This window comes from Jaculus jaculus, chromosome 11 (assembly GCF_020740685.1).
Source record: "Jaculus jaculus isolate mJacJac1 chromosome 11, mJacJac1.mat.Y.cur, whole genome shotgun sequence".
Lineage (NCBI taxonomy): Eukaryota > Metazoa > Chordata > Mammalia > Rodentia > Dipodidae > Jaculus > Jaculus jaculus.
Genome location: NC_059112.1, coordinates 5,246,955 through 5,274,233, shown reverse-complemented (window position 1 = coordinate 5,274,233; position 27,279 = coordinate 5,246,955). Strand labels below are relative to the sequence as shown.

General features: G+C 42.4%; 1 protein-coding gene across 1 annotated transcript in view; it reads right to left on the bottom strand.

The window, feature by feature from the left end:
- Positions 1 to 26,931, bottom strand: part of LOC101616762 (transmembrane serine protease 11E) — a 39,566-nt gene extending 12,635 nt beyond the window's left edge. Inside the window, exons 1-5 of the mRNA XM_045130408.1 lie at positions 26,905 to 26,931; positions 14,474 to 14,595; positions 4,163 to 4,284; positions 1,727 to 1,794; positions 560 to 723 (exon numbers count right to left, since the gene is read on the bottom strand). Coding sequence (XP_044986343.1) covers positions 560 to 723; positions 1,727 to 1,794; positions 4,163 to 4,284; positions 14,474 to 14,595; positions 26,905 to 26,912 — 484 coding nt within the window. The 5' untranslated portion in view covers positions 26,913 to 26,931. The remainder of the gene's footprint in view (positions 1 to 559; positions 724 to 1,726; positions 1,795 to 4,162; positions 4,285 to 14,473; positions 14,596 to 26,904) is intronic.
- Between the last annotated feature and the right edge of the window lie 348 nt (positions 26,932 to 27,279).

The window sequence follows — 27,279 nt, the reverse complement described above, 5'->3', positions numbered from 1 at the left end:
AATGAGATAAGAAAAGCAGTTATGACAAGGTATACTCATGAAAATAAATGTGTAGATGACACCAACCTTCCTAAATATCATATTCTCAGAACTTATTGTGGAAACTAGAAAAAACAAGCGTGGCATACAAAGCCACTTCCTCCATTTCTAATTGGATTCTGCACCTTTCTCTTGAGTTAATGGCAAGCTTGCAAGAGATGTGTGAGTTAGAGCACTGTTTTAAATTTAAAAACTCTACTAGGACCAATTTAGTTCCAAATCAATGAATGTGTAAGTGACAAGAACTAAGAATTAAAGAGATCTCAAGTGCCCAAATCCAACATGGAATTATTCCATGGAAGGGGAATAAATGTGAAAAACTAACTTACTCTTTTTATTAACATTTTACTGACAGCTTCCATAAGTATAGACAATAAAACCATAATAATTCCTTCAGTCCACTCCCATTCCCACTCTCAAATCTACCCTCCATCCAATTTACTCTTAATTTAAATGAGTGCCCAAGCCCAACATGGGGGTTATTTCGGGGAAAAGGAATTGATGTGAGAAACCATCTTACTCTTAATTTCCACTGAATCAGGATCAACTTTGGGGGGTCCTGCAACATTCTGCAGCTTTGCATGTAGAAAATGTTCAACAATCTCATGTACGGTTTCAGGATCCTCCGTAGAGCGAAATCGAAAAATCAGTAGCATGTGAGCCAATACTCCATCACCTTCCTGACTGTGGACCACAGAATGAAAGAAAAGGGGGTTGGGCTGGAGAGATGGCTTAGCGGTTAAGGCATTTGCCTGCAAAGCCAAAGGACCTCAGTTCAATTCCCCAGGACCCACATAAGGCAGATGCACAAGGTAGCACATGCATCTGGAGTTCATTTGCAGTGGCTGGAAGCCCTGGCATGCCCATTCTCTCTCTCTCTCTAACTCTCAGCCTCTTTCCCTCTCTCAACTAAATAAATAAAAATATTTTAAAAAGAAAGAAAGAAAAGGGAGCCAGGTGTGTTGGCACACACCTTTAATCCCAGCACCCAGGAGGCAGAGGTAGGAGGATCACTGTGAGTTTGAGGCCACCCTGAGACTACATAGAATTCCAAGTCAGCCTGGGCTAGAGTGAGACCTACTTCGAAAAACCCATAAAAGCAAAACAAAAAGAGGGGTAGGAGAGAAGGGGGAAGAAAAAGAGGTAGGGAGAAAGGGAGGAAATAAGGTAAAGAGAGAGAAAGAGAAGAAAGGGAAGGAAGGAAGGAAGGAAGGAAGGAAGGAAGGAAGGAAGGAAGGAAGGAAGGAAGGAGGGAAGGAAGGAAGGGAAGGAAGGGAGGGAGGGAGGGAGGGAGGAAGGGAGGAGAGAAAAGAAGGGAGGGAAAGAATGAAGAAAAATTTATATGTATTATATATTTGAATATCCACCCTTTCTGACAGTGCATGTATCACTTTTGATATTAAATTTTCAACTATACCCTTATGTGTTTAAAGACATGTATGTGCGGTTTAAGAAGTGCAGCTTTAGGTAAAGTTCAGAAGTGAGCATTTTAGGATTGGCATGGTGGGACATAGCTTCAATCCCAGCATTTCAGAGGCAGAGGTAGGAGGATCACTGTGAAATCAAGGCCAGTCTGGGACTACAGAATGAGTTCCAGGTCAACCTGGGCTACAGTGAGACCCTTCCTCAAAAACAAAAAAACACTAAATAAATAACTGAATAAAATGAGCATGTTAGGTCTACATACCTGAACTTGATAATATGAGACTTGACAAGCACTCCCCTTAGAGGAGATTTGTAAAACACATTGTTCACCTGTTCAAAAATATTTAAAACATGTCAGCGAGAACAGTTTCTTAAAATTCTACAACTTGATTCAAAGGTCTAGAGAATATTAAAATACAAGACAAAACAAATGGGAAAATTGGCCAACATTTTGCAATGCCCTGAACCTGGGGAATCCTCCCTGATCCCACCTAGAAATTGGGATTGAACTCTGCCTTGGGGATGACAGGACTGGAGAATCATGGCCCATAGGCATCTGTGTGCCGCTCCAAATGACCAGATACAAACACGAACGCATTGCTTCTGGGGAAGCAGGATTCACTGTTGATGCCCCGGGAGATAAGGTCTTCTACTGCATGGGGGAAAAGTGATGCATTTCTTATGGTTACTGTGCCGACCTACACACTGACAAAACACTTGAGCAAAACCAGAGTAGACGTGTGCTTTGTCCCATGGGTTCAGAAGAGGAACGGGATGGCTGTCCATAGTAAGGGCTGGGCCATAGAAACGAGCATGTGACAGGGTCAGACCTGGCGAAGACACTGCCATGTGGACCCAGATCAGCATCGGAAGTGCCCTCAGGAGAGCCAGGAGCTGGGGCGCCTCACAGCCACAGCTGTGAAGCTTCTCTACAGCATGGGAGTTTCAGTTGTTTCTTGGCTTCTTCATGCGGATATTTTCTAGACACACTTAGTACAAGCTCGTGATTAACCCGAACAATGAATTTTTTATCTTTATTTACATTTAATCGACTTTCTGGGTCGGTACCACACAACAGAGAAGAGCTCACAACTGTGAGACAAATCAACACAGTATAAATAAGACCTTCAGAGAGGGACTTACTGGGAAGATTTTACAAAAGGATTTATTTTCATCAGGAAATTTAAAGCTAATAATTTTGAAGGTATTAAATAGTCTTTTCTATATTCCTTTAGATTTAAGTTGATCTGTATCGTACAAATTTTATTTTGGCAAATGGCACAAACAACAAGGGAAACAGTTAACACCTTGACTTTTTGAGTTCTATTTTCTTTCCTTATTTAATGTGCTTGTTGGTCTTAGAGAAAGTTCTCATGCATTTTCTTCATCTGCTGTTTTCAAGAACAAGTGTAACCAGGGTTTGACTTCCTACTCCACAAGGTACACATTTTCTGGGAAAGGACTGGATGTCATGCTATGTTTTAGACATGATTTGAATGGCTCACAGGGTTTCATGCATTAAAATTTAATTCCCTTTCTAGGATACTAAAGGGATAGAAATTTAACCCCACTAAGGTGTTTTAGAGGTGAGGGTTTGAGAGACTCTCCTGATTAGATAGGGTTGTTAGGGTGGAGCCCCATGATTGAATCTTGGCAACTACAAAAGAAAGGGCAGAAAACTCATATTTGCTCTCATTCTCTGCCAGGTGATGCCCTGGACCCCCTGAGATTCTGCCAACAAGAAGGCCATCACCAGATGCATCACCAGCTTATTTGACCTTATACCTCCTGAACCATGAGCCAAAGTAAGCCTTTCTTTATGAATTAGCTATCTCAGGTATTTCTCTGTTGTAAAGCAAAATAGGCTAATGCAGGTTATATCTATTTTATTCTTATTCTGAATATTGAAACTGGAAAAAAATGTGCAAATTATATAATGCAATGTATCTGTGTGTGTGTGTGTATGTTTGGAAATTTGTCCATAATAATAAATTGACATGCCGAGCGACACATCACTGACTGGCTGATGCCATTAGAGCTAGATATTCTACCTTGTAATTCAGTTCTCTGTCCATCCCATCATACCACAAATGTACCACACAGATTTACAGGACATATCCAAATTATTCTTTAGTATGAAGAGAATGGGAATTCATCTCTCAGGCCCTTGTTCTTTTGGTACATACTGCTGTTTTTCTCGTTTCTTAAGTATTAGCTTCCACACTCAGGATGCATATTGATGCCTTGAGGGCAGCGATAACTATCTATGGATTTCCTGTAGCCTTACAGATGTTGCTTTTTATGAGCTAAGATGCTACCTATGTATGTTTTTGAATAGTGTGAATCGCCATAATCTTTTGCTCTGCATCTCTTCTTCAAGGCGCCCAGGGTACAACAGCCAAATTTTGGGCATGCCTGTCCTAGAGTTTGTGGGCCAGGCTGGTCCAGAATGCTGTGCAAGTGAAAAGACAGGGGAGCAGAAAGACACTCCTGAGTGTCCAGAGGTCATGTGGTCTGGTGAGGCTGGCTAAGGCTTGTGTAGGTCATGGATTGCCACTTTTATGTTATATCCCTTAAGTATGAGCTCAACATTTTGAAAGATGCCTAAACATGAATCTAGTAAATGGATATTTCAGTAGGTGATCCTAAAATATATGAATAAAGTGACCACCAAAACCCCCAGCAAGAAGTTACTTACCATTGACTCAATTCTCTGGCTCATTTCTGTGAAATTTTTAGAAGCCTCTCTTCCAAACTCAGAATATAGCTTGTCACTTGTGAATGACAGCGTGGTGTAGTAATTGTAAGTCTTCCTCTGATCTACAAGGGAAAAGGCAAAAGACCCGCAGATGTGTGGGAAGTACCGTTATCACTCCATCTGGTGATGCCAGAAGGACAGAGACCTGACGGGTCCGTCATGCTGTCAACTCCATCAGCGCGCTCCAGGCTTCACAGCGACCTCAAAGACAACACTCTTCACCTTCATGACTTAGATGTGGACGTGGGGAGAGGTGCCTGACGCTCTGGGAGTGTTGTACAAGCCCTTCACGGAGGCTGGTACCCATTCCCAAGTTAGTCACAAACGAGAGCAAGCCACGCCATTTGAGCACACAAACAAGGTTGTCTTCAGAAGATTCCCAAGGTTGCATTTTTATTCCAGATTTAGATCAGATAGCACCAAGTGTATAGTATAAGGAAATATATTTTGGCTGGTGTTTAAAATGAAGGTAGGAAGAAAAATGTTAGTGACTCAGTAAGTAGATGTTTGCAGAGCCTGAGGAAGTACCTGGTGTAGCTTTGCAAGGACCCTCTGCTGTGTCTCTGGGCTCCTGCATCTTGACATTTATTTTCTCCCACGAGGTACCCAGGATGCACTGTCTGCATCTAAGCCCAGCCACCATGCCCACTCTCTGCTTCTTATTCACACCACCCACAGGTGTGGCCTGCTGAAGAGTTACTTAGGAACAAAGGTTCCTCCTAATGGAAGATCGCCAGAGCCCTCAGACATGTCTTCATTCAGTGAGGAGTAATGCTGACTGCGTTTCTGTGAGAGACACTGTCCAGAATTACGACGACAACAGTGACCCGGAGAGTTGAATGTGATTCTTATAAGAACAAGGCTGGGCTGGAGAAATGGCTTAGCAGTTACAAGGTGCTTGCTTTCAAAGCCTTATAGCCTGGGTTTGATTCCCTAGTTCCCACATGTCTGGGGTTCAATTTTAGTGGCTTGAGGTCCTGACTCACTGATAGTCTCTCTTTTTCTCTCTCTGTATGGGTGTATGTGTGTATGCGTGCATGTGTGCCTCTTTCTGTCTCTCTCTGCAGGCAAACAAATAAAATATTTTTTAAATATATACTTAAAAAATAAACAGGACTGTCTGATCCAGTCTCGACGTGTTTCCTCTTGTTGCTTTTCATGCTTCACTTAAGCCTCAGAGGAAATGGAAACTAAATTGGAATACAATGTCTAAAGCATGTTTACACACCTCATTTAACTTAAAACTCCATTAGAAGGAAGTATCACACATGGTTAGGGGGTTCTCATCTCAGAAATGTAAATCAAATGCCAAAACTAATTTGACATAGCCAGAATAGATAGAATTTAATTTCAAGACAAGGATTACCTCTTTAAGCACAGACTTCTTTGAGGAAAATAAAGCTAATCGTTTAAGCTATAGGATTTTTAATATCTAATTTATGCAAAACCCTGGTAAATTTGAAAATTGCACTGGCCATTCAGAGGATTTAGTCAGATAGGAGAGAAGCTGGCAGCCAGGCCCTGACAGGTGTGGGGAGCAGAGGGTGGTTTATGAGGGACAATAGGCTGGTGACACTGAAAGTCCAGGGTCTTCTGACCATTCTAACCTTCCTCACCAGCCTTTATCTGAGTGACAATTTCCTGAATGACCAGGGTGTCATGAAATGTCAGCAGACCTCTAGAAATATATGCACTTTTGAGTCAGGTTTTTAATTTATTAAATTAGTGAAAAGTAACATAACTCTTTTAAAAATTCTATTGTGACCTTCCTTGAAGCTGCCTGGTGGACAAGGGAGGCCAAGATGGTGAGCAAGATCGCCAAAGCTCAGGTCTCCTGGCTTGGAGGCAGCACCATCTTTGGGAAGATCATCCTCAAGGAAATCCTGGCCAAGATCATCTTCAAGAATGACTGGTGTCTTGCCTTTCACATTTCCCCTCAAGCACCAGCATATTTTCTGTGGTGCCCAAGAAACCAATAATGCAGATTTCTATAGCAGAAGATGGTGATGAAAGTCTTAGCCATTTAATGATAGTTGGCAAGAAATGTGCTGCTGATCTTGGCCTGAAGAGGGGTTATGGACTGGCAGAGAATGAAGACGCTGGGGGAGATAGTCTGTCACATCCTCTCCAGGTCTTGGAGGTCAGCAGAATAAATGGTCTCCTGGTTAAGATTGTTTGGGATAATTTTCCCTTCTCTGGGTAATGAATAAGTGCAGGTTTCAATATGTTAAATGGCACATTTATTTTTGCCTGTATTTGGAGAGAGAGACAAACTTAAAAACCCTGTGCCTAATAAAAGACATTATTGCATGGTTTACAAAAAAAATAAAATAGGCTACTATTCTGATTTATGTTTTAAACATCTGGCTTGTGGTTAAATGAAAGTTTCTGTATAGCTGTATTCATTGGTTTATAGTGTTTCTTCTCGAACTGTAATGTACAAATGGACTACCTAGGAATCCTGTTAAAATACAGAATTTGGTACTTGAGGTCTAAGGTTAGAGATGAGGTTTGTATTTCTAACTGTTCAGAGGTGATGCTGATGAAGCTGGTATTGCTCACATACAACAGCAAGGTTCTACAAAGGTGGTGATTCGAATGTAACATGTTCCCAACAGCCCCATGTGTGTGTAAGCCTCACACTTACTGCGCAGCTGGTGGAGCCTTGCTGGAAGGGGCCGGCTTTGGTGGCAGGCCTGGACATTATAGCCAGCCTCCATTGTCAGTGCTAGCTTCCTGAGATGCTTCCTTCCCTGCTGCTGTGGGAACGTGACGGCCAGCTGTCTGCCTGTCATGCTTTCCCCTCCATCATGAAGCTTTCCCTCAAAACCCTAAGTCTAAATAAACCCTCTCCTTCCATCAGGTGCTTCTGATTGAGTGCTGTGAGAATGGAACTATGACAATAAACGAAGCTTGGCTTTTATGAATTATTAGATTGGATCACTTGAAATGTCATTTGATGCTGGCCAGGAAATGTGGAGAAATAGGAACCCTCATCCACTCTTGGTGGGGATGTAAGATGGTTCAAGCACTACAGAAAGCAACATGGAGACTCCAAAAAAGGTTGACCATAGAGTCACCAACAAACCCAGTTGTTCCCTGACTGGGCATCTACCCTAAAATCTCCACACCTCAGTCCAGAGAGACTTGCTCAACCATGTTTATAGCTGCTCAATTCATAATAGCTAAGAGCTGGAATCAACCCAGATGGCCATCATTACACGAATGGGTAACCAAGATATGGTACATCTACATAATGGAATTCGAAGTCTTCTGGTTAAGATGGCAGCGTAGGTGCCACGCCAAAGCAGCCTGGGGTGGAAAAAAGACCAAAAAAAAAAACCCAGCAAAATACACACTTTTACTAAAAAGTGAGGTGCATAGGAAATTGAAGCAGCAGCGGAGAAGTAGAAGAGATCCAGAGCATCCAGAGCCCGCACAGGCCGGCAAAAGTGGCTCTGGCAGCTCGGCCAACCGCCGCGGCCGCGGCGCACCAGAAAGCCGCCAGGCGAGGGGATTTTCCCCTCACACCGCGCTCTCCGCAACTCGGGAAACGTGAGGGGAGAGCGGCAGCGAGCAGCGGAGGAGCAGACCGCGAGGTAGAAGAACACGTGGAGCAGCGAGAGAACCGGAGCAGCCGCGGCTCCCTCCCCTCCCCCACCGCCTGAACCCAGCTCCAGCGAACACAGCAGCGGCCCGGGACCCGGCCACGCCAACTTGGGCTGACAGCAGGACCCAGCAGCTCCGGCACTGGTAACAGAGGCCCCAACAGCAGCAGACCCAGGAGCAGCAGCTTCAGCGGCAGCAGCGGCAGTGGACCCAGCAGCAGCAGCTTCGGCAGCAGCAGTGGCTCCAGCAGTGGCAGCTACAGCAGCAGCAGAGGCAGCAGCAGTGGGCCCAGCAGCAGCAGCTTCAGCTGTTGACAGACCCATCAGAGGCAGCTTTAGCAGAAGCAGTTCCAACAGCGGGGGTGCTGATCTGCTGGGCCACACTTGCCAGGCTCGGTTTGCCCCGCAGGAAAAGCCAGTGCCCAGCTCCAGAAATCAGAACAGCAGCCCGACGACCAGGCAGCAACTTGGCTGAGACCAAAATCATCCAAGGTAACTGGGATTGCACCAGGGAAGGGTCTCACTTGGTCACAAACTGACTTGAATCCCTCAACAGACCAGAAATCTTAACCTCTATGTTGATAGAGGATCTGGTTGTAATAATAACTACTCTGGCATACATACTTGGGGCTGTTTTTGATTGAATGTGTACAGTGTTTAGTTAAATTTTAGAATCTACCTGTATTTTATTCCACTCAGCCTGCTTGAATACTCTCATAGCAGGGAAACTCAACCCCTAGGAGCACCTTTGTAGATACTCTGTGAGTCTTAAGAGCCACACCTAACACCTTAAGCTCCTACCCTGAAAATATATAACATCAAATCAACTGATACAGCTAAGAATACCCAGCTAGCTAGAAAATCCAAGCATTAACTTAATCCAAGATACAAAAATATATACATTATAACACAAGAAACACTAAAAAGCAAGACAATATAAATCCACCTAAAAGTATTAATGCATCAGAAATGACCTACATAATGGAATTCTACACAGCAGTAAGAAAAAAGTGACACAATGATATTTGAAGGAAAATGGTCAAACCTGGAACAGATAATTCTCAGCAAACTCACCCAACCACAGAAGAATAATCACCACATGGTCTCACTCATCTGTGGCTCCTAACCTGAAACTGCCCTAAATGCTGACACACCTAGTAAACATCTCCAAGACTGGACAATAGAGAGGGTGGGGCAGGAGGGGAGGGTAAGGGCGGGGGTGGTGACACTAAACTGGAACCAAATGGCAATGATATCATAAAATTCTGCATCCCAAAAGGCAGACTAAATAGTTGAACCTTCATCAGGTCCTTAGAGGGAACACCTGAATCACAGGGTCCTGGAGAGGGTATGATGAAGACTGACCTCAATCATCTCCTCCTCTCTCTCTTCTCTCTATTTCTTTTATATTACCTATCTTTTTCTTCCTTCTTTTCCCTTGGCACTGGCTTGTAACTCCCAGTACCAGCATGTGGCTAACATCCACAATGAGCTATTGATCAGAGAGACCTACAAGGTTTCCCAAAAGAAGACAGATTTCTGTCAGAGTACTTGATGACCTACCAAAGGTTAGTGGTAAGACCCTACTGCTGAAGACACCATATGCTGCAGGTACAGAACATGGAGTGACCTGGCTGGAATCTGGAAGAGATTCAGTCCCTAGACAGTTAGCTCGTCTAGTGCCAGAAGGTGCTACATGAGCGGCTGGGGGAAAATGACCAACATCTGTCTAAGCAACCCGTGGTCTAAGCTACTCAGCAGCAAACAACATGTTGTGATGCTCACACAAGTGCAATAGTGGCACACAGCCATGGTGGGTAACCAACTGCTCTTGGTTGGGCTAACAGATCTGCTCAATGGAACAGAACCCATAGCTGGTTCTGGGAAACAAATCAGAACTATACCCAAAAAAATATCCCTACTCTCCATTAACAAGCTCCCATCAATCATGGGCTACAAAATGGCCTGCATCTATTAAATTCTCTCTAAAATAACAATAGTTATCCCATTTAACTGGTGCTGACTTCACTCTCCATTGGAGAATTTGCTTCTGTTTTTAATATGGATGCAGATCCTGAGGAGAGAATCAGCCCATCGTACCTCACCAGAGCCCCAGCTGAAACTAAGAGTATTTTGGGCAATGAGCAAGAGTGCTGCTTTCTTGGTGAACCTGGTACTAGCATGTGGGTGCAGGAGACAGACACAGAGAACACTCAACTCCTATCAAACCGGATACCCAGAGGCTCCCAAGACTACATCACTGAAGGAGACTTAAAATGAACCCAACATGGCTCAGGGAAACTTGCAGAGGGGTGGAAAGATGGTCAGAGCCACATGTTGGGTCATCATGCACAGAGACATGGCCTCTTACCCGTAACTGATGGCCACCCCCACGATGCACGAACTCATATTCCCCAATGAGGAGGGTCCCTGCAGATGGGGGAGGACAGGGAGGAGGCTAAGGATGGGACCAATGTGACTGTATACTGGCGGTGGCCCAGCAGCTGCAGCAGTTGACGCTGCAGTGTGGCGCTGATGGGACTCGGTCTTGCGAAGCTGCGGAACCGAGACCTCCCTGGGCACAGCCGGAGGTCTTCCAGCCACCGCCTAGAGCGCCTGCTGCGCACAGTCCGAGCCTCTGCTATCTCTTTCTTGGAAGTTTTGGAATTATAATAAGTATACTGTTGCTTATCTTTGCTTTCATTTTCCCCTTCTCAGTGTAGGGAAATCCAATTCAGGTGTTTATACAGTCACCAATGACTGAACAGGAGTTTCTGAGGCTGTTCAAACAGGTAAACAGACTATGGATCCTGAAACTATGACTAGCTTGAACAAGGTTTCAACACCACCGATGTACATTTCACCTGAGACGTGTTCCTCGCAATGCTATGTCACATGCCTTACCAACTGTTCCCAAGACACACCGCCTACTAGAAAGTTCTTGTTGTCAAGGTGATTACAGGAATTAACGGGCACATTTCCTGAACCTACAGATGACTTACTAGAAAAGGAGCCTGAAATGCTAGGGAGCAAAAGCAAACATCTTTCAATAATCGGGTTGGGTCCACACAAGGAAGTTAAACAGAGTATGTAACTTTTAGAATCAACAATAGTCTGGTGGGCTCCTAAATGAAAGACATCAATGCAAAACACTGGTTAGATAGATCAACCTTTACCATATAAAGGGGCATGTGTTAATGGAGTAAAGATGGTCTGGATAGATGTGAAAAGAGTTAAATATCAAAATCTTCCTTTTACGGAGAGAATTGCAAGGTCAGGACCAAACTGTAAAATGGAGTAACAAAGAAAGGTCATAGATAATTAAATCAGTACTGGATTAGAAACAGAGAAACATACTGTTGGGCCGCAAGGTAATATTATGTAGAGTGGCTAACACTGCCCTTTCTGAGGTCAAAATATGTCCATCACCTATAGCCACAAAAGCTGCCTATCGGGGCTCTTGGCTAGTTTCCATTAGCCTGGGTAAGATATTAACCAGCTTGCAATCTTTGACTTTCTTAGATTTAAGATGTTATCAGAATGTCTATGGGGCAAGAGGTTCATGACTTAAGCAGAAGCAGGGGAAGCTAAGGGAAAAGAGGAATATTGTGCAAGATTTCTTAAAGAATAGAACCTACATGAATAAGTTGCTATGTCTTGCTTGCAAAAAAAACAATAATGTATTATAAAAGTAAAAAATAAAGAAGCAGAGCTTTGCTCTGTGTCCAGTGTGCTTCACGTGAACTCCTGGTCCGCCTCATTTCCTCACATCGCTGATTGCACACGTCCCCTGCGAGACTACAACCGTGCTGAAGCTGGACCTCGGCAGTGAACACACTGTGCACATAACTAATAAACAAACAAGCAAACAAACAAACACCATTTGTGTAGATCATGGTCAAATATTGGTAGTGTCATAGGGATCACCGGTGTCTTACTTTGCCCTGTACACTTAAGCCAGCCACTAAGTGTTACTACATATTGTCCATTTGTGGAAATTTCTAGTTATTAGAATATACATACATACCTCTAGTTATTAAGAATACACAGAGGGACCAGAGAGATGGCTCAGTGGTTAAGGCACTCGCCTACAAAGCTAGCAACCCGAGTTTGATTCCTCAGTACCAAAGTAAAGCCAGATGCACAACACAGAGCATGCATCTCGCGTTTGTTTGCAGCAGCTAGTGGCCCTGAAAAGCTCGCTTGCTCACTCTCTCTTTCTCTTTATTTTCTTGGAAATAAATAAATATTTAAAAAAAAAGAATACACGCAGGGCTGGGAAGATTGCTCAGTGGTTAAAGGTGCTTGCTTGCAAAGCCTGCTGGCTGTGCTTCAATTCTCCAGCACCCATATAAAGTCAGAAGGCAAAAATGTGGCATGAGCATCTGGTATTCATTTTTTTTTATTTATTTATTTTTTTTTTGGTTTTTCGAGGTAGGGTCTCACTCTGGCTCAGGCTGACCTGGAATTCACTATGTAGTCTCAGGGTGGCCTCGAACTCTCGGAGATCCTCCTACCTCTGCCTCCCGAGTGCTGGGATTAAAGGCGTGCGCCACCACACCCGGCAGGTATTCATTTTTAATGGCAAGAGGTCCTGGCATGCCCACACACATGTTCACACAAAGAAATAAATTTTAAATTTTTAAAAAAGAACACATACATATATTCAGTTTCTAGGTGTATGCTATGTCTAAAATAAATAAAAATATTGAGACTATTAACAGCAAAGTAAGAAAAACATAGAGGAACGTTGTAATTCTACAACTTACAGTGATGCCACTCATTGACAAACCCACCCTTTTATATCCAAAGCACAGAGCAGAAAGAATAGAGCCCCAGTGACCCTGGATGCAAAGGACACACAGAATTCTAAGCTGCCTAGGCCTTTAGAAAATGAGCCTCGAAATGATGCTCTTTCCCAATCTGGTGACACTCATCTTTCCTTATGTAGAAAATGTGCTTGGTTTGGTTATCTTGGACTGTAAGTCCTAAACACTCATAATTATAGCTGGCCTGTTCTTAGTTTACACGCCCCAGGTGGCCCGGCACACATGGAAAACAGTAACACACACCACTGCAGTCATTGTTTATCCAGGTGCGTGGCGTGGGCGCCGTCCATGCTTCTGAACTGATCATCCAAACAGCACGGCGCCTGAGCAGGCTGCGGGAAGCGCTGTCAGTGCTGCTCCCGCACAGGAGCCCCTCGGTCTGCAGAAGCTGGCTCGGGAAGGCAAGGGAGAAGGAGCGAGGAGCGTTTTCTCTCAGCAAGGCCCTAGCCTTCCCAGGAATTCCTTGTGAAGTCAGAACATCTTCAGAAAATAAAGGCATGATTTATTTGTTTTTATCACTCAGTATTGAATAAATATGTACTTAATATATGTCAGAATTCTGCAAAATTCTAGAAATACAAAAGTGAAAAAACAAAACAAAGTCTTACACATCTGTGGGGAGAATTAGTGATGTTTACAGTACAATGAGGCTCACTCAGTATATTCATAACAGAACTGTACAATTGTAATGCTACCTCAGCAATTCTTTATCAATAAATGCATGTTGCAGAGAAACCTTCATCTGAAAATGAAGACACCTCAATTTTAAAGAAATGCATGTGGGCACATTCTATTATAGAAAAAAAAAATCTCTATTTTTAAGTACTTGATTTTTCTTTAAACTATCCAGAAATGATTCGTCCACCTTGCTTTGGACATGGAGGTTGGATTCATGTGAATAGTGGAGGAAGATAACCAAATTACAGATCATTCTTTGTACAGGAAAGTGCCTTCATCGAATTCCCAATTAATCAGAATCAAGTGATTAGCTTCTATGGTTTCAAGGCCTTGAACATCAAAGCCCAATCTAGTCACGGTGGGAGATATTAAATGCAAAGGTCAGAGTTGAGTCAACTAATTAAAACCCGAGGCACAGTATACAGAGATTTTAGAAGGGCTGTTATGCCTCAGAAGAATAAATCTGTCATGCCCTGGAGACCTTTCTAATAACACAGTAACTAGCAGCTCATCTGGCAGAGGGATACCCGATAACCACGGAGCGAATCTCTTCATAATTAGCCTTCTCAGCATAGCCTGTCCTCTTCAATCACTTGTAATATATCCCAGGATGAGATTTTAAATGACACACATGAGAACTTAGCTCTATACCACCATGTATGCCCTTCCAATTTACTAGCCCAGAAGAGAGTCTGCTTCTCCATGATGTCTACTGGGATGACAAGATTTTCGTGTGGTTAAAATTATTTTATTTTTTATTTTACTTATTTATTTATTTATTTCGGTTTTTTGAGGAGGAGTCTCACTCAAGGTGATTGCCCTGTGACCTCAGACAATACAAGGCAGTGGATTCTAACCTGTGATCTTCTCTACTTAGGACTCCATTATCACTTATTAGTTCTTATGAAAATTAGCAGGCATGTAAGCATTGTTGCATCAAAGATGGAAAACCGAAGCCTCCTTGGCTTTTGAGGATTAAAAGGAAAGGCAAAACAGACAGACTTCTTTGTCTCGGCTATGTAAATGAATCTTCCTGATGAATGAGCAGGCCCAAGGAAAATCAAAACAGGGACGCAGGCACACAAGAAAATATTCAGAGTAAATCGCATGATGGATGCCCGACAGCTCACACTTACTGTATCTCACATAATGAATGGTGAGGCCGATGCACACAGCCAGGGCAATCAGGGAAAGAAAGGAGATGAGACCAACGACCCAGGGCTCCACACAAGCTCTTTTCCTGGTCCTCACAGTTGGCCTGAGGGAGAAAGCGAGGTGACGGATTATATCACAGCACACGACATGCCTACTCCTGAAATCAAAGACATTCCAATGGTTTGGGGTTGACATGGTTCCCCAGCTGCTGAGGTCAATCTTGCTTCTGGCTATCCACCGCCAAGAGAATGCTGTGCCATAGTGTCCTTGCTCATAGCATGAAGGCGACAGCTCCAGCACTTATTTGATAGGATTCTAGTAAGGCTTAATAATGCTGAGCGCTCACGGTAGAAGCTGTTTCTTTCAGGAAGCTCTTGTGGGCGTTCGCTGATTGATTGAGCAAGCTGTGTTCAAGCCACAGAGTTGGGGACTGTGGGAGCTACATGTATAAAGCTTGCTGGTAGCACTGGAGAATTCCATACAGCCTGTGAAGTGGATTTCAGCTCAAACTATACCATGCCGTAGACATAACCCTAACTTGCCTTCTAATTTTCTGATTTATTTCAGACCAAACTTTGAAGATACACAGAAAGGATTACCAGAGCCCTCCTCCTAAGAACCTAAGTCTTTGAGCTCATACTTTTTTTTTTTTTTTTTTACCTCTATGCTTCAGGGAATCTGCAAGAAATCCTCTTTGCATAAGGTAATCTCATCCTCTCCCACTCCCCTACAAGTATGACCCAATCATATATGTCTGTGCACTAATTGCATATGTGTGTGTATTAGAAATCGTGATAACCTGGTTTTTGTTTAATTGATAAAATTGCTTAGGTTATCATCATTGGCAAGCAAACTCAAAAGCTAGAGAAAATACAAGTCAATGCTGGCTAAGGAGTTTGACAATGATACTGCTATTCTGAACTTTTTATTTATGTGCTTTCTTGGGCCCCTAACATCAGCACCATGCACTTCCTTTTCTTGAGGGTGCTATCAGCCTGGTACGTGAGGGACGGACGGAGATGTGCTGTTCTCATGGAGAAGTGCTGAGGATTGAATCAGAATAAAGAAGACTGTAATTCCAACGCTTTTATTACCAGCTCTGTGACTCAGGCTCAAATCCTTTAAATGCTGAGCTAAGTTCCTCCACCTATCAATAAGACTTAGGACACCATTCTGTCTCAAGCACCCCTTTGAGGTCGGGAAATCTTTTGCAAACCACAAAGCCCTTCACAGAAAATCTTACAGAAATTGAGAGGACTCACTACCTGGTGATGTAGGACCAGGAAATGTCATTGTCATACTGGTCCTGCCCCACTGTCATTACATCCCTGTGCCAGGACTCTAAGGACCGATGTCACATAAGTTAATGGTGTCATCATCAGTACAGTATTCTGCTCCTGCCAAAGACACCCGTTTGTCCTCATTGGCCCAAGAGACTACCTGCTCTCCTCTCTTGTTCCTTTGATATTCCCATGGGTAGGAGCCAGGGAAACTGCATCTTCCTCTCCTGAACTCTGCTCTCTGGCTCTCCCTTGAGTAGGATTCCAAACACCTGTTCCTAGAATGGCAATTACTTCCATTTAAAAGTCCGTCCCCATGAGGAGCTCGTCCTTCCGTGCACAACTGTGCCCACAGAGCACCCCACCCCGTCGCTGTCCCTCTGTCTCTGAATGCTTGCTATTCACCTGCTACAGAAGGAAGGAGATGCCTCCAGCAGACGTAAGCTAGACATGGGGGAGAGGCGGGTGGGGCAGGGAGGGCTTCTCTGTGCACACCAGATGAAGCCCATGAACTCGTGTTTGTAGAAAACATGATGGAATATGGTAAAAATCAGGTGCTTACTGTGTAGAGTTGCAAACAATGACGAGTTGTATTTGTTCTGCAGTGACTTTTAAATAAGACAGAGAAGAAATAACACAGCCATTAAATTAATGAGGGTAAATTTACCTCACGGATGTGGAAAAGGTCAATATATTCAATGAAAAAAAGTAGTATTGAAGAATATGCATTTTACATATTAGTTTTTTAAAAATAAGACAATGTCATGGGTAGAAAGAAAAAATAAAGGGGATGTTGAAATTCTGACAGTAAGAAGTAGAATAAGAAATAAGAGAAGTTTTCACTTGAATTTCTGGGTATTTTGATTTTATGGTGGGATTTTTTTAACAAATAGGCTTTTGGATGTGGGGGGCAGGAGAAACAGAGAGAGAGGTAGAGAGAGGGAGAACACTTTAAAAGAATTAAAATCCCCTGAGGAATATTAGTCATGTCTTCCAACAAGGTTCCTATCACTGGGTGTCACGCGCCCACAGTGCCCCCTTTCCTGATTTCTATTGCTGACAATTATTTCAGTGACATGCTTTTGTGCTGGCTGAGGTGGTTAGAGGAGTACCAGGGCACAAAGATGAGATTCTAGTCAAGAGCAATTCAGATAAACAATTAAGATAGCATGTTTCTGAGCATGGCCACCAAGTTATTTATCACATAGTTATATCCCAGCAGATTCAACACTCTCTCTTGTTTTCTCCATGAGAAAAGCGAGGATTGTGACTCCACACTTCTAACATGATAAGCTATGTGAAGGTAAAAAATGTTAAGTCATTTTAGTACTTTGAGCTCCCAAGTGAAAAAAAAAAAATCTCATTGTACTAATATCAAGAATGATTATCTTAATTACTTCAATTACTAAAGATAGTGATAACAACCACATTTGCAAGACATTTGATATTTGAAAAAAATTATCTGTTTTCCTAATTGATTGTATTGCTTTTCAAAAAAAAATGTAACCTTTTTCTTAAGTTTACCTTTATTGAGGTGTAGTTTATTGTTTCTTAGTTACATTTTCCCAAGCAGTTCAGTAGTAAATTGCTACAAATTAGATATGGTTAGAAAATGTTCTCAGGGGACGAAGACAACAGAGATTCTAGTCAAGAACAATTCAGATAAACAATTAAGATAGCATGTTTCTGAGCATGGCCACCAAGTTATTTATCACATAGTTATATCCCAGCAGATTCAACACTCTCTCTTGTTTTCTCCATGAGAAAAGCGAGGATTGTGACTCCATACTTCTAACATGATAAGCTATGTGAAGGTAAAAAATGTTAAGTCATTTTAGTACTTTGAGCTCCCAAGTGAAAAAAAAAAAAATCTCATTGTACTAATATCAAGAATGATTATCTTAATTACTTCAATTACTAAAGATAGTGATAACAACCACATTTGCAAGACATTTGATATTTGAAAAAAATTATCTGTTTTCCTAATTGATTGTATTGCTTTTCAAAAAAAAAATGTAACCTTTTTCTTAAGTTTACCTTTATTGAGGTGTAGTTTATTGTTTCTTAGTTACATTTTCCCAAGCAGTTCAGTATTAAATTGCTACAAATTAGATATAGTTAGAAAATGTTCTCAAGAATAACAGTAAATGGAGGGCTAAATCAATGTCATATCATATCATATCAACAGTCACTTATATAACTAATCCCTTCCTGGTCACGGACAAACCCTTGTCTAAGCATTATTTCCAACATCTGAAATTTATCTGAACTTCTCACCCATCTTCAACCTCTCACAGACTTGATGAAGTCTGATACCCTCAATGGTATCAAGTTTCTCTCGTTTTTTTTTCTATTAAATCTTTGTTTTTGCTTTTATTTATTTATTTGAAAGTGACAGACAGAGAAAGAGGTAGAGAGAGAGAGAAAATGGGCGCACCAGGGCCTCTAGCCACTGCAAACGAACTCCAAATGCGCACGTCCCCTTGTGCATCTGGCTAACGTGGGTCCTGGGGAATCGAGCCTCAAACTGGGGTCCTTAGGCTTCACAGGCAAGCTCTTAACCACTAAGCCAGATCAGCCTGGGCTAGAGCAAGACTCTACCTTGGGGGAAAAAAAAATTCCATGGTATTTGGCTAGGGAACATGACAACATGCAGAATAGTGTCCCTTGTGCATAGCTGCTTCATGAAGACAGGCTTTCTTGCATAGCCAATACCAATATTCGGGAGGCTGAGGCGAGCCAGCCTGAGCCACCTAGTGAATCTCTGTCTCAAAGTTTAAAAAGCAAAATGATGGCTGGAAATACAGCTCAGTGGAGAGTGTCTGCCTACCCTGCTTGGCGCCTGGGCCCAGTCCCCAGTGCCACGATGAAACAGAGTCACCATACGAATAACTTGTGTCCAGTGGAGCCAGTGTGGTGGCCAGAATCCTGGTGCATGTCTCGTAGTTAGTGTGCGCGGACTCAGCCGGGCGGAGGGACACTTGTCCGATCATGGTTTAGAAAGCGCGAGCTCGTTTTGGTAGCACGGCTCCAATAGTAACAAGAGGCGCCCAGGTTCCTAACTTCTTGGTGCATGTTCACATGATCCCATCCCTGTCTATCTCTAAGCCAAGTTTGCGCTCAACAAAATGGAATTTCTTATGTGATCTGCTGGGTTCCTGTCACTCAGAGCTGCGTTTGGCACCATCGCAGCACACAAAACGAATCAATTGGAGTCAAAGTATTTTTTATATATAAATTTATGGCATCCCAGATTCTTATCTTATGAATTTATTTATTTACTATTTATTTGCAAGCAGGGAGAGACCCAGAAAAGAGAGACAGACAGAGAGGATGGGCACACCAGGGCCTCCAGCCACTGCAAACGAACTCCAGACGCGCGGTGCACTTTGCTCATCTGGAAATACATGGGTACTAGAGAATCATAATCCGAAGGTTAGGCTTTGAAGGAAAACACCTTATCTGCTGAACCACCTCTCCAGCCCTCAAATCCATTTTTAGGTAGAGATATTTGTTGGGCAGGAGGGGGAGGGGGGGACATCAAAATGCAAGATTATTAGCCAGGCATGGTGGCGCATGCCTTTAATCCCAGCACTGGGGAGGTAGAGGTGTTAGGGTCATTGTGAGTTCAAGGCCACCCTGAGACTACATAGTGAATTCCAGGTCAGCCTGGACTAGAGTGAAACCCTACCTTGAAAAACAAAACAAAATAACAAAAAAAAGAGAAGATACAAGACTACTGATTTTCTTGCAGAGTGTGTATATGACAACAATACTAAATATTTTACTTAATTTTCTCTAATAGTAATGTGATTTTTTGACATATAAATAATAAATTTAATAGTAATATTTCAAGACACCAAGGTTCTAGCCCAGGATCTTCTTGTGACAAGTTCTATCACTTCAAGCAAATGACTTGTTTACTCGCCAGGTGGATGAAAGGCTAAGCTTTGGTTACAAACCACCTGGGTTTATCCCGATCTGTGCCTCTCCTTTGCTAGGTGATGCTGGGAAAGTTACTCCCCTAGCTACATCCACACTTCCCCACCAACAAATTGGGGTCGTGATATAACCTAATTCATAGATTCTTTCAAGGCCAAATGCGATAACACTTACAGAGATAGTGGTTCCTCACAGGCATACAGTAAATGCTCAGTGAACGTTAGGTGTTGTCAGATGGTGCTACCGACCCAAAACATGAAATCAATTTGCTTTTCTAGTAGGTTGAAGAGTGCCCAAGGCACCTTGCCTGCATCTGTGAGAGAACAAGACAGGCAGAGGAGGCTCCCAGCCCCAATCAACACACAGAAGTGCTGCTGTAAACATGAAAGATCGGCATTCGACAAAGGGGTTTGGCTGGAGAGAGAAGCCGTGAGCAAGCCTAAACCCTTGGGCCTGCCTGCTGCTCAAAATCTATGAGTCACCCGATGACCACTGTCAGCCAAGGTGGGCACGGTCTAGTTAAGGACTCAGACCTCTGTGAAGGCCAAAGCCTCCTTTGTGTTGAGTTCAGTGGAACAGTTAAGCTCTAAGACAAATTAACTGATTTAAGGCCAAGGAAAATTAACTCTGCCCCCAGTCTACTTTTAAAATACAGAGTTTTAGTTAGCTACGAGGAGTAAGTTCAGAGACGCTATTGTGCCACCTGGTGAGTAGGTAATAAAAACAACATGGCAGGTGTGGTGGCGCATGCCTTTAATGCCAGCACTTGGGGGACAGAGATAGGAGGACCACCGTGAGTTCTAGGCAACTTGGGACTACAAAGTGAGTTCCAGGTCAGCCTGGGCTAGAGGAAGGCCCTACCTTACACACACACACACACACACACACACACACACACACACAAAACCGTGGGTTTTGGAGTCTAATAGACCTGTGTTTATTCCAAGTTTTCCCATTTATTGCCAACTAGAAAAAAGGTACCTTTTTGAGCATTTTTCCTCATCCATAAAATGGGTGTAATGTGACTATAGGTTGTCGTAAAGATTAAACACACATCATATTGCAGAACGGTGCCTGCATATGTCTGAAAGAAATGATAGTGATTATTATAACACCAGCAAATCTGTCTTTGGGCCTCACAGACTGAATGCTTGCGCTGACAGATGTGCATCTTGGCCAACAGGAGAGGGCTGCCTGACTACCCAGAGATGCTTAGCCCTGGAAGGGTCTAGTTTGTTCTGAAGGAATGGCCGGGGAGATGGCTCAGCAGCTAAAGACACTTGCAAGCCAGCCAGCCTGAGTTCAACTCCCCAGCACCTGCATACAGCCAGATGCAAAGTGGTACATGCATCTGTGACCCAATGCACCTACAACAGTATTGGAGAGGTGGAGCCAGGAGAATACGGATGGTTGCAAGCCAGCTAGACTGGCATATATGATGCCAAAATGGCCAAAACAAAATAACAAGGGACTGCTGGGCATGGTGGCACATGCCTTTAATCCCAGCACTCAAGAGGCTGAGATAGGAGGATTGCCGTTAGTTCGAGGCCACCCTGAGACTACAGAGTTAATTCCAGGTCAGCCTGGACCAGAGTGAGATCCTACCTCGAAAAACCAAAAATGCAAAAACAAAAACAAAATAACAAGGGAGACCATGTTTAAAGCAGGGCCTAAGGAGAGGGCAACACCCGTGGATTATCCTCAGACTTCCACGCATGTCATGGTGTGCTATATCCATATATGCACACATAACCATCATAGACATCTACACACATACAGATATATGCACACACCCATCATATACATTAATACACACACACACAAATAATAATGGACGGTAGACATTAACTTCTCATTGCAAAAATCTATGTGAAAAAAATGCACTTGTTTATTCATCAGTTGGCCATTCTACAATGTATAAACATTTCAAACATGTTGTGCATGATACATTTCTAAAGGGTCATAAAATTTTCAAATGGTTTTAGTCATGACACCAGCAGCATTTCCTGGGTCATGTATTTACCTGGGTCAATTTGGCTCTTCTACTTAACGATGTGGAGGTGTACCAGGAGGTCAGATTCTATCTCTGGTACCAACTGACTCACCTAGTCCTGTGGCCCTATGCAAATAATCTGACCTAGCCGTGTTCTGACCTCTTACTCTTTAAAATGCCATGGTAATGCTTCTGTCTACCAGCTGCAAAGGTCAAGTTTAAAGAATACTTATTGAATACCTGAATGATCCCTCAAAAGTATAAATCTTATACTTTTAGTACAATTGGGTAGTTAAGCCAGTGAACCCATATATTTAAGCATCAGAGACTCTGTAATGATGCTTAAGCACTGTGGTTAACAACGGGCTCTGCATCCAGACACATCTATGTTGATTCCCATTTCTATCATTTATTACCAACTGGAAAAAATGGTGTCCCTTTGAGCCTCTGCTTCTTTATAGTCACCTATACGAGAGGCATGCCATCACCCGGGTTGTTGCAAAGATCAGCATACCTGACACTGAGGAAAGGTAGCTGGTACAGTATCTGACAGCAGTTATTACTTTGTCCTGATGTGACTCACAGCTCGACTTTAAACCAAGTACAAAATCCCCCTGTTTGTTTGTTCAGCTGCAAAACAGAGATATCATCTGACATGACCAGATGAAAGGTTACAAGATAGAATTTAATGATGCCTATGTGGTATTTTGGATTTCCCTAAAACTAGTTCCATCCCCTCAGAATTATCATTCCAAAGCTCTGAGAAATCACCCTCCCATGCAAGTCACGTACATACCTGGAGGAAGACCGAGTTTACAGGTTCTGGCATGATGTCATGCTGTCTCCACAGCCCATTTCCTCCTCCTCTTTTTAAATCCTTCCTGCTGTCTGATTAGATTTACTGACCTCCAGCCCATGACACCAAGCCCGAATCCATGAGAGCATTCCTTCCATTTCCCACCCATTATCTTCCTTTATGTGAGCCAAGGAAATGTGCTTGAACAACTTCTTTGTTTGGGTTGGTTTTTCCATTACTATGTTGAGCAGGAGTTTCACTAAATGGCCCAGGCTGCTCATGACCTTTTGAACTGGGGAAGCCCTGCTGACGTGCGCCTCCTTGCCCAGCTCAAGAACTTCTTGCTGCCATTCCTCTACCACTGCAGAGCCAGGTCACAGGGCCCAGTCCTCCACACACAGCGCAGGGTACCCGCCCCACAACCCCACAACCCACACAATTTTTGCAGAAAGCCATCTGTGTGTAAACCTCACTGCTGATTCTGAGGCATACAACACACTGTTTCTCTTGAATGTTTCAATCTGTGCCATGTTTGTGCTGAAACAATAGCATTTTAGAAGAAAATAGACACTGACAGAAAAGCAAAGGCCCATTAAACAAGTGATAGAAAGTATTGATTAATGAATCAATTCCAGGAAAGGCTACACTTAAGTGACCTCAATTTTCACAATATAGCAAATGTTGTAATCTCTTTAGAAAACAGTGGTGAGGTAACGTGAGGTCTGTGCTCATAGTCACTGATCATCTTTGAGATAGTGGGAAAAGCTGTCATGTGCTCCTTTCATACCAAGACAGTTTTTGAAAAATTAAGTTGATCAATGGATTCTTTAAAGTGGTGTGTGTGTGTGTGTGTGTGCGCGCACGCGCGCGTGCGTGTGTGCGTGTGTTAGGCCTCCCATTGCACACAAACACTACATGCATGCCCACTTTGAACCCAGCTTTATATGGGCACTGGAGAATTGAGCCTAGGCCAGCAGACCTGGCAAGCAAGTGTCTTAACTGCTAAGCCATCTTCTAGTGTTTTTTTTTTTTTAATTTTTATTTATTTATTTGAGAGCAACAGACACAGAGAGAAAGACAGATAGAGGGAGAGAGAGAATGGGCGCGCCAGGGCTTCTAGCCTCTGCAAACAAACTCCAGACGCGTGCGCCCCCTTGTGCATCTGGCTAATGTGGGACCTGGGGAATCGAGCCTCGAACCAGGGTCCTTAGGCTTCACAGGCAAGTGCGCTTAACCGCTAAGCCATCTCTCCAGCCCTCTTCTAGTGTTTTAAAATCCTACAAATGAAAGCAAAACTATACCTCTACTTCCTCCATACACATATGCATGCACAATTTCTTATTGACCTTTACAGTATCTGTCTTTTTGTCTATATACATATTTTCTCCGTGTTTGTATGTACTTTTCCAGTTCTCTGTTAAACTTTCCAAAGATCCTATATTTAGATTCCCGCATATACTAGACACATACTAAACTAGATTAGAATGCGTTATGGACAAAAAAGCCCAGACTTTAAAACCATAAAGGGTCAAAACCTATAACCCATTTATGAAGCCTGGACCATCTAGGATGTAGTCACCTATATCTGCCAAGAAATCACCAAAGTTTAGTGAAATGACATTTAGTAAAATACACAACATAAGTCCGCCTAGGACACAGTACCCAACGAGAACTCATGAAAGGTAGTCATATGAATCAGGGCAGATTTGAGTAAGAGAGGAACAAGTGCAAGTAAACGCTTGTAGCAGAGATGAGGAAGAACTTTGGGCCTATCTGCCAATGGAGAGTCCTTTCAGTCACTACTGACTAATCTCAGGGCGTGACATAGTCTTATGGGGAAGCTTTTCCCATAAACAAACAAATTTTTAAGGTACAGGTAAGACCAGCCTTCCTGTTTGACACAAACTACCCCAATATCCTCCTCCCTTCAGTTTCTATGCCTTCTGTAATCACCCTCGACTCCTTCACCATCACCGTGTTGCATAAGTGAGTGCTTTTCTCCCTTAGAGGGAAAGGTGACTAGGGAGAGAGCATCTCCCATTAAGATATAATTATACCAATTTAAATAAAACAAAGGGTGACCTCTTTTTAACAGCTGAGGTATTTCATTTATTTCGTTCTGCCTTACAATTTCCTTTCTTGTTTATGTCCATACCACATCAGTTCTTCTCAAACATTAAGGAGGTAAGCTTTCATTGTGTGAATGTTTAAAATATGGTTCCCATATCTCAACCACAGATTCAGTAGGATTTCTGGAATGGGAGCTAGATATCTCTATTTTTACTGAGCACATATCAACTCTAAGGAGAGAAGTAAATGAACCACTCTGAAAGATAGTACTTAAGAAAGTAAAAATCAAGATTGTATATTTTTGTTTCATTTGAGTATTACTCACATCACCTTCAGTTATCTAAATATGTATAGATGTTAATTCCTATAAATTTGATCTCTTTACCTTTAATTCTCACCATCATTGGTTAATGATGAACATGGCACATATCCCATCACTAATAAAATATTTAACAAGAATTTTCAATAGACACATTCTTTTCCTATTAAGTATCTTTCTTATAAACTACTCCCTTGTAGGATTTTCTTTATCCTTCTTCTATGTGTGTTTATGAAACTAATGTGTTAATAATATCTTCATGATCAAACATTAATATAAAATAAGTGTTTGAAGAAAACTACAATATAAGAAGAATAATGCTCTGAGACTTTTTTTTAACCTTTCAATTTTTAATTAGTGATTCTTATTTATGTGGATGGGGGAAATGGCTGTCAGAATTTGGCTGAAGAGGATGGAGTATACCATTTAATACAAGTCTTCTCAGCCCTCAAAGAGACATTGTTTCCATATCCTTCAGTTATGCCTCTTTGCTCACACACTCTTGTTAAAGCCAACCCAACAAATGTGTAAAATAAATCCGATCCCTTTCTACCTTAGCATTACATCTCAGGTAAGCCCATTCTAACATAGTTTGCTCTATCTTTCATAAAATCTTCAGCACATTAAGATGTTTTTGTTTGTTGGTTGGTTTTTTATAAAGCTTTTTTTATTCTTTTTTTTTTTTTGGTTTTTTTTTTTTTTTTTGAGGTAGGGTCTCACTCTGGTCCAGGCTGACCTGGAATTAACTTTGTCATCTCAGGGTGGCCTTGAACTCATGGCAATCCTCCTACCTCTGCCTCCCGAGTGCTGGGATTAAAGGCGTGCGCCACCACGCCCGGCTAAGCTTTTTTTATTCTTGAGAATAATTTCCATGTATTCTGAAGTAGGATATTTTTAAATAGGCACATCTTTTGTCCCATATTAGCATCTAGAAATAAGTCAATGTGACAGACCTTTCATGATAGTATCTCTACACATTTACAATAAAATCCAGATTTAGTCAGATCTAACTAGTAGAGTCTATTTAGTCTGTTGAGCATGATAGGCCCTTTCTCAAAGTATTGTTTCTGTTGTAATGTTCTTAAAGATCGTGAAGAAAACACAAAGCCATCAAGGATTATAAAGAAATACTTGCAAAATGAAGAAGGCCTTAAGAAATATCCCTAAGTGTATAATATCCATCACTCTTAGTCCCTTTGCTAAAATGCATAGAGTGTATGTAGCACTCTGTACAAAACAAATATAAGTAATTTTGTTAAATGAAGACAACAGATGCCACTGGAGGTTTTATATTAGTTTCTTCTCAAAGCATAAATCAAACAAAAAAGATTTGACAATATGTCAGAGAAAATGTTTTAACATGAAAACAAGATGATTTTGAGTCCAAATTATTACACTAACACCTTCCTACTATTTACTTTCGGACAGTAAAAGAAAACAACATAGAAAATGGTTATGGTCAGGCACACCACTGGGGGTGGGGGTGTGTCCAGGAAGTGCCCCCAAGGTCTCTCACATGCCAAGTAAGTATTGTACCACTGAGATACTACAGCTCCATCACTGGATTTATCTTTACTTGTATAAACAGCTATCCTAAATTGCTTCTTATTCTGTCAAATACCCATAATTTTTATGTTGAACTACAGAGATAAACAATTTCGCTTTGTATGAGCCCAATCTATATCTTTCTCATGAAAGATATAAGATTAGAGAAGGCGCTTTAAAGATGTAAAGATCATTTAAAGACCAATAAAGCCCAAGTTACTAATATTCCATGACTCCTGAAACAAGCAGGAGCTATGTGGCTGCAGCCACCTTTACGTTTTGTGATGCCCTCATGAGAGTGGACAACCACAAGAAGTGAGGTCTAGTTCTTGACATAAGGTCATGTAAGATCTCAACAGTGCTTGTCTGTTAGAGACAGTAAGTTGGAGAGCCACGCATTTCTTGGTTTGGCTTGTGGCACTTCTAAGTACAAGTTACCTTGAGACAGAAGGGGGCAGGGAACTCACCGATACATGGCTGACCCGCAAGGGAGAGGCCCGTGGCTCCGGCCCGTGCATTCACCCAGCTCTGCCTCTGACTCTGCAGGCCGCACTGAGGGGAAGGAGGCAGCCGATGATCCACAGCGAACCAGTCTGACTGGTCTCGGCTGATGCAGAGACTGAGTGACTAGGAAAACAGAAGGCAAATTTTATAGGGAGTAAGAATCAAAATGATTCACAAGCACTTTCTAGGAGTGGGAACTTCTAAGCTGTTGTCAAAATAATTTAAAAATGTGAACATGACAAGAGTTTTAGGGAAAGCTCAGGTACTGAATTCTACAGCCACCTCTTTTAACCTCCCCAGTTTCCCAGGAAAGAAATTGAGTTTTCATTGATTGAAAT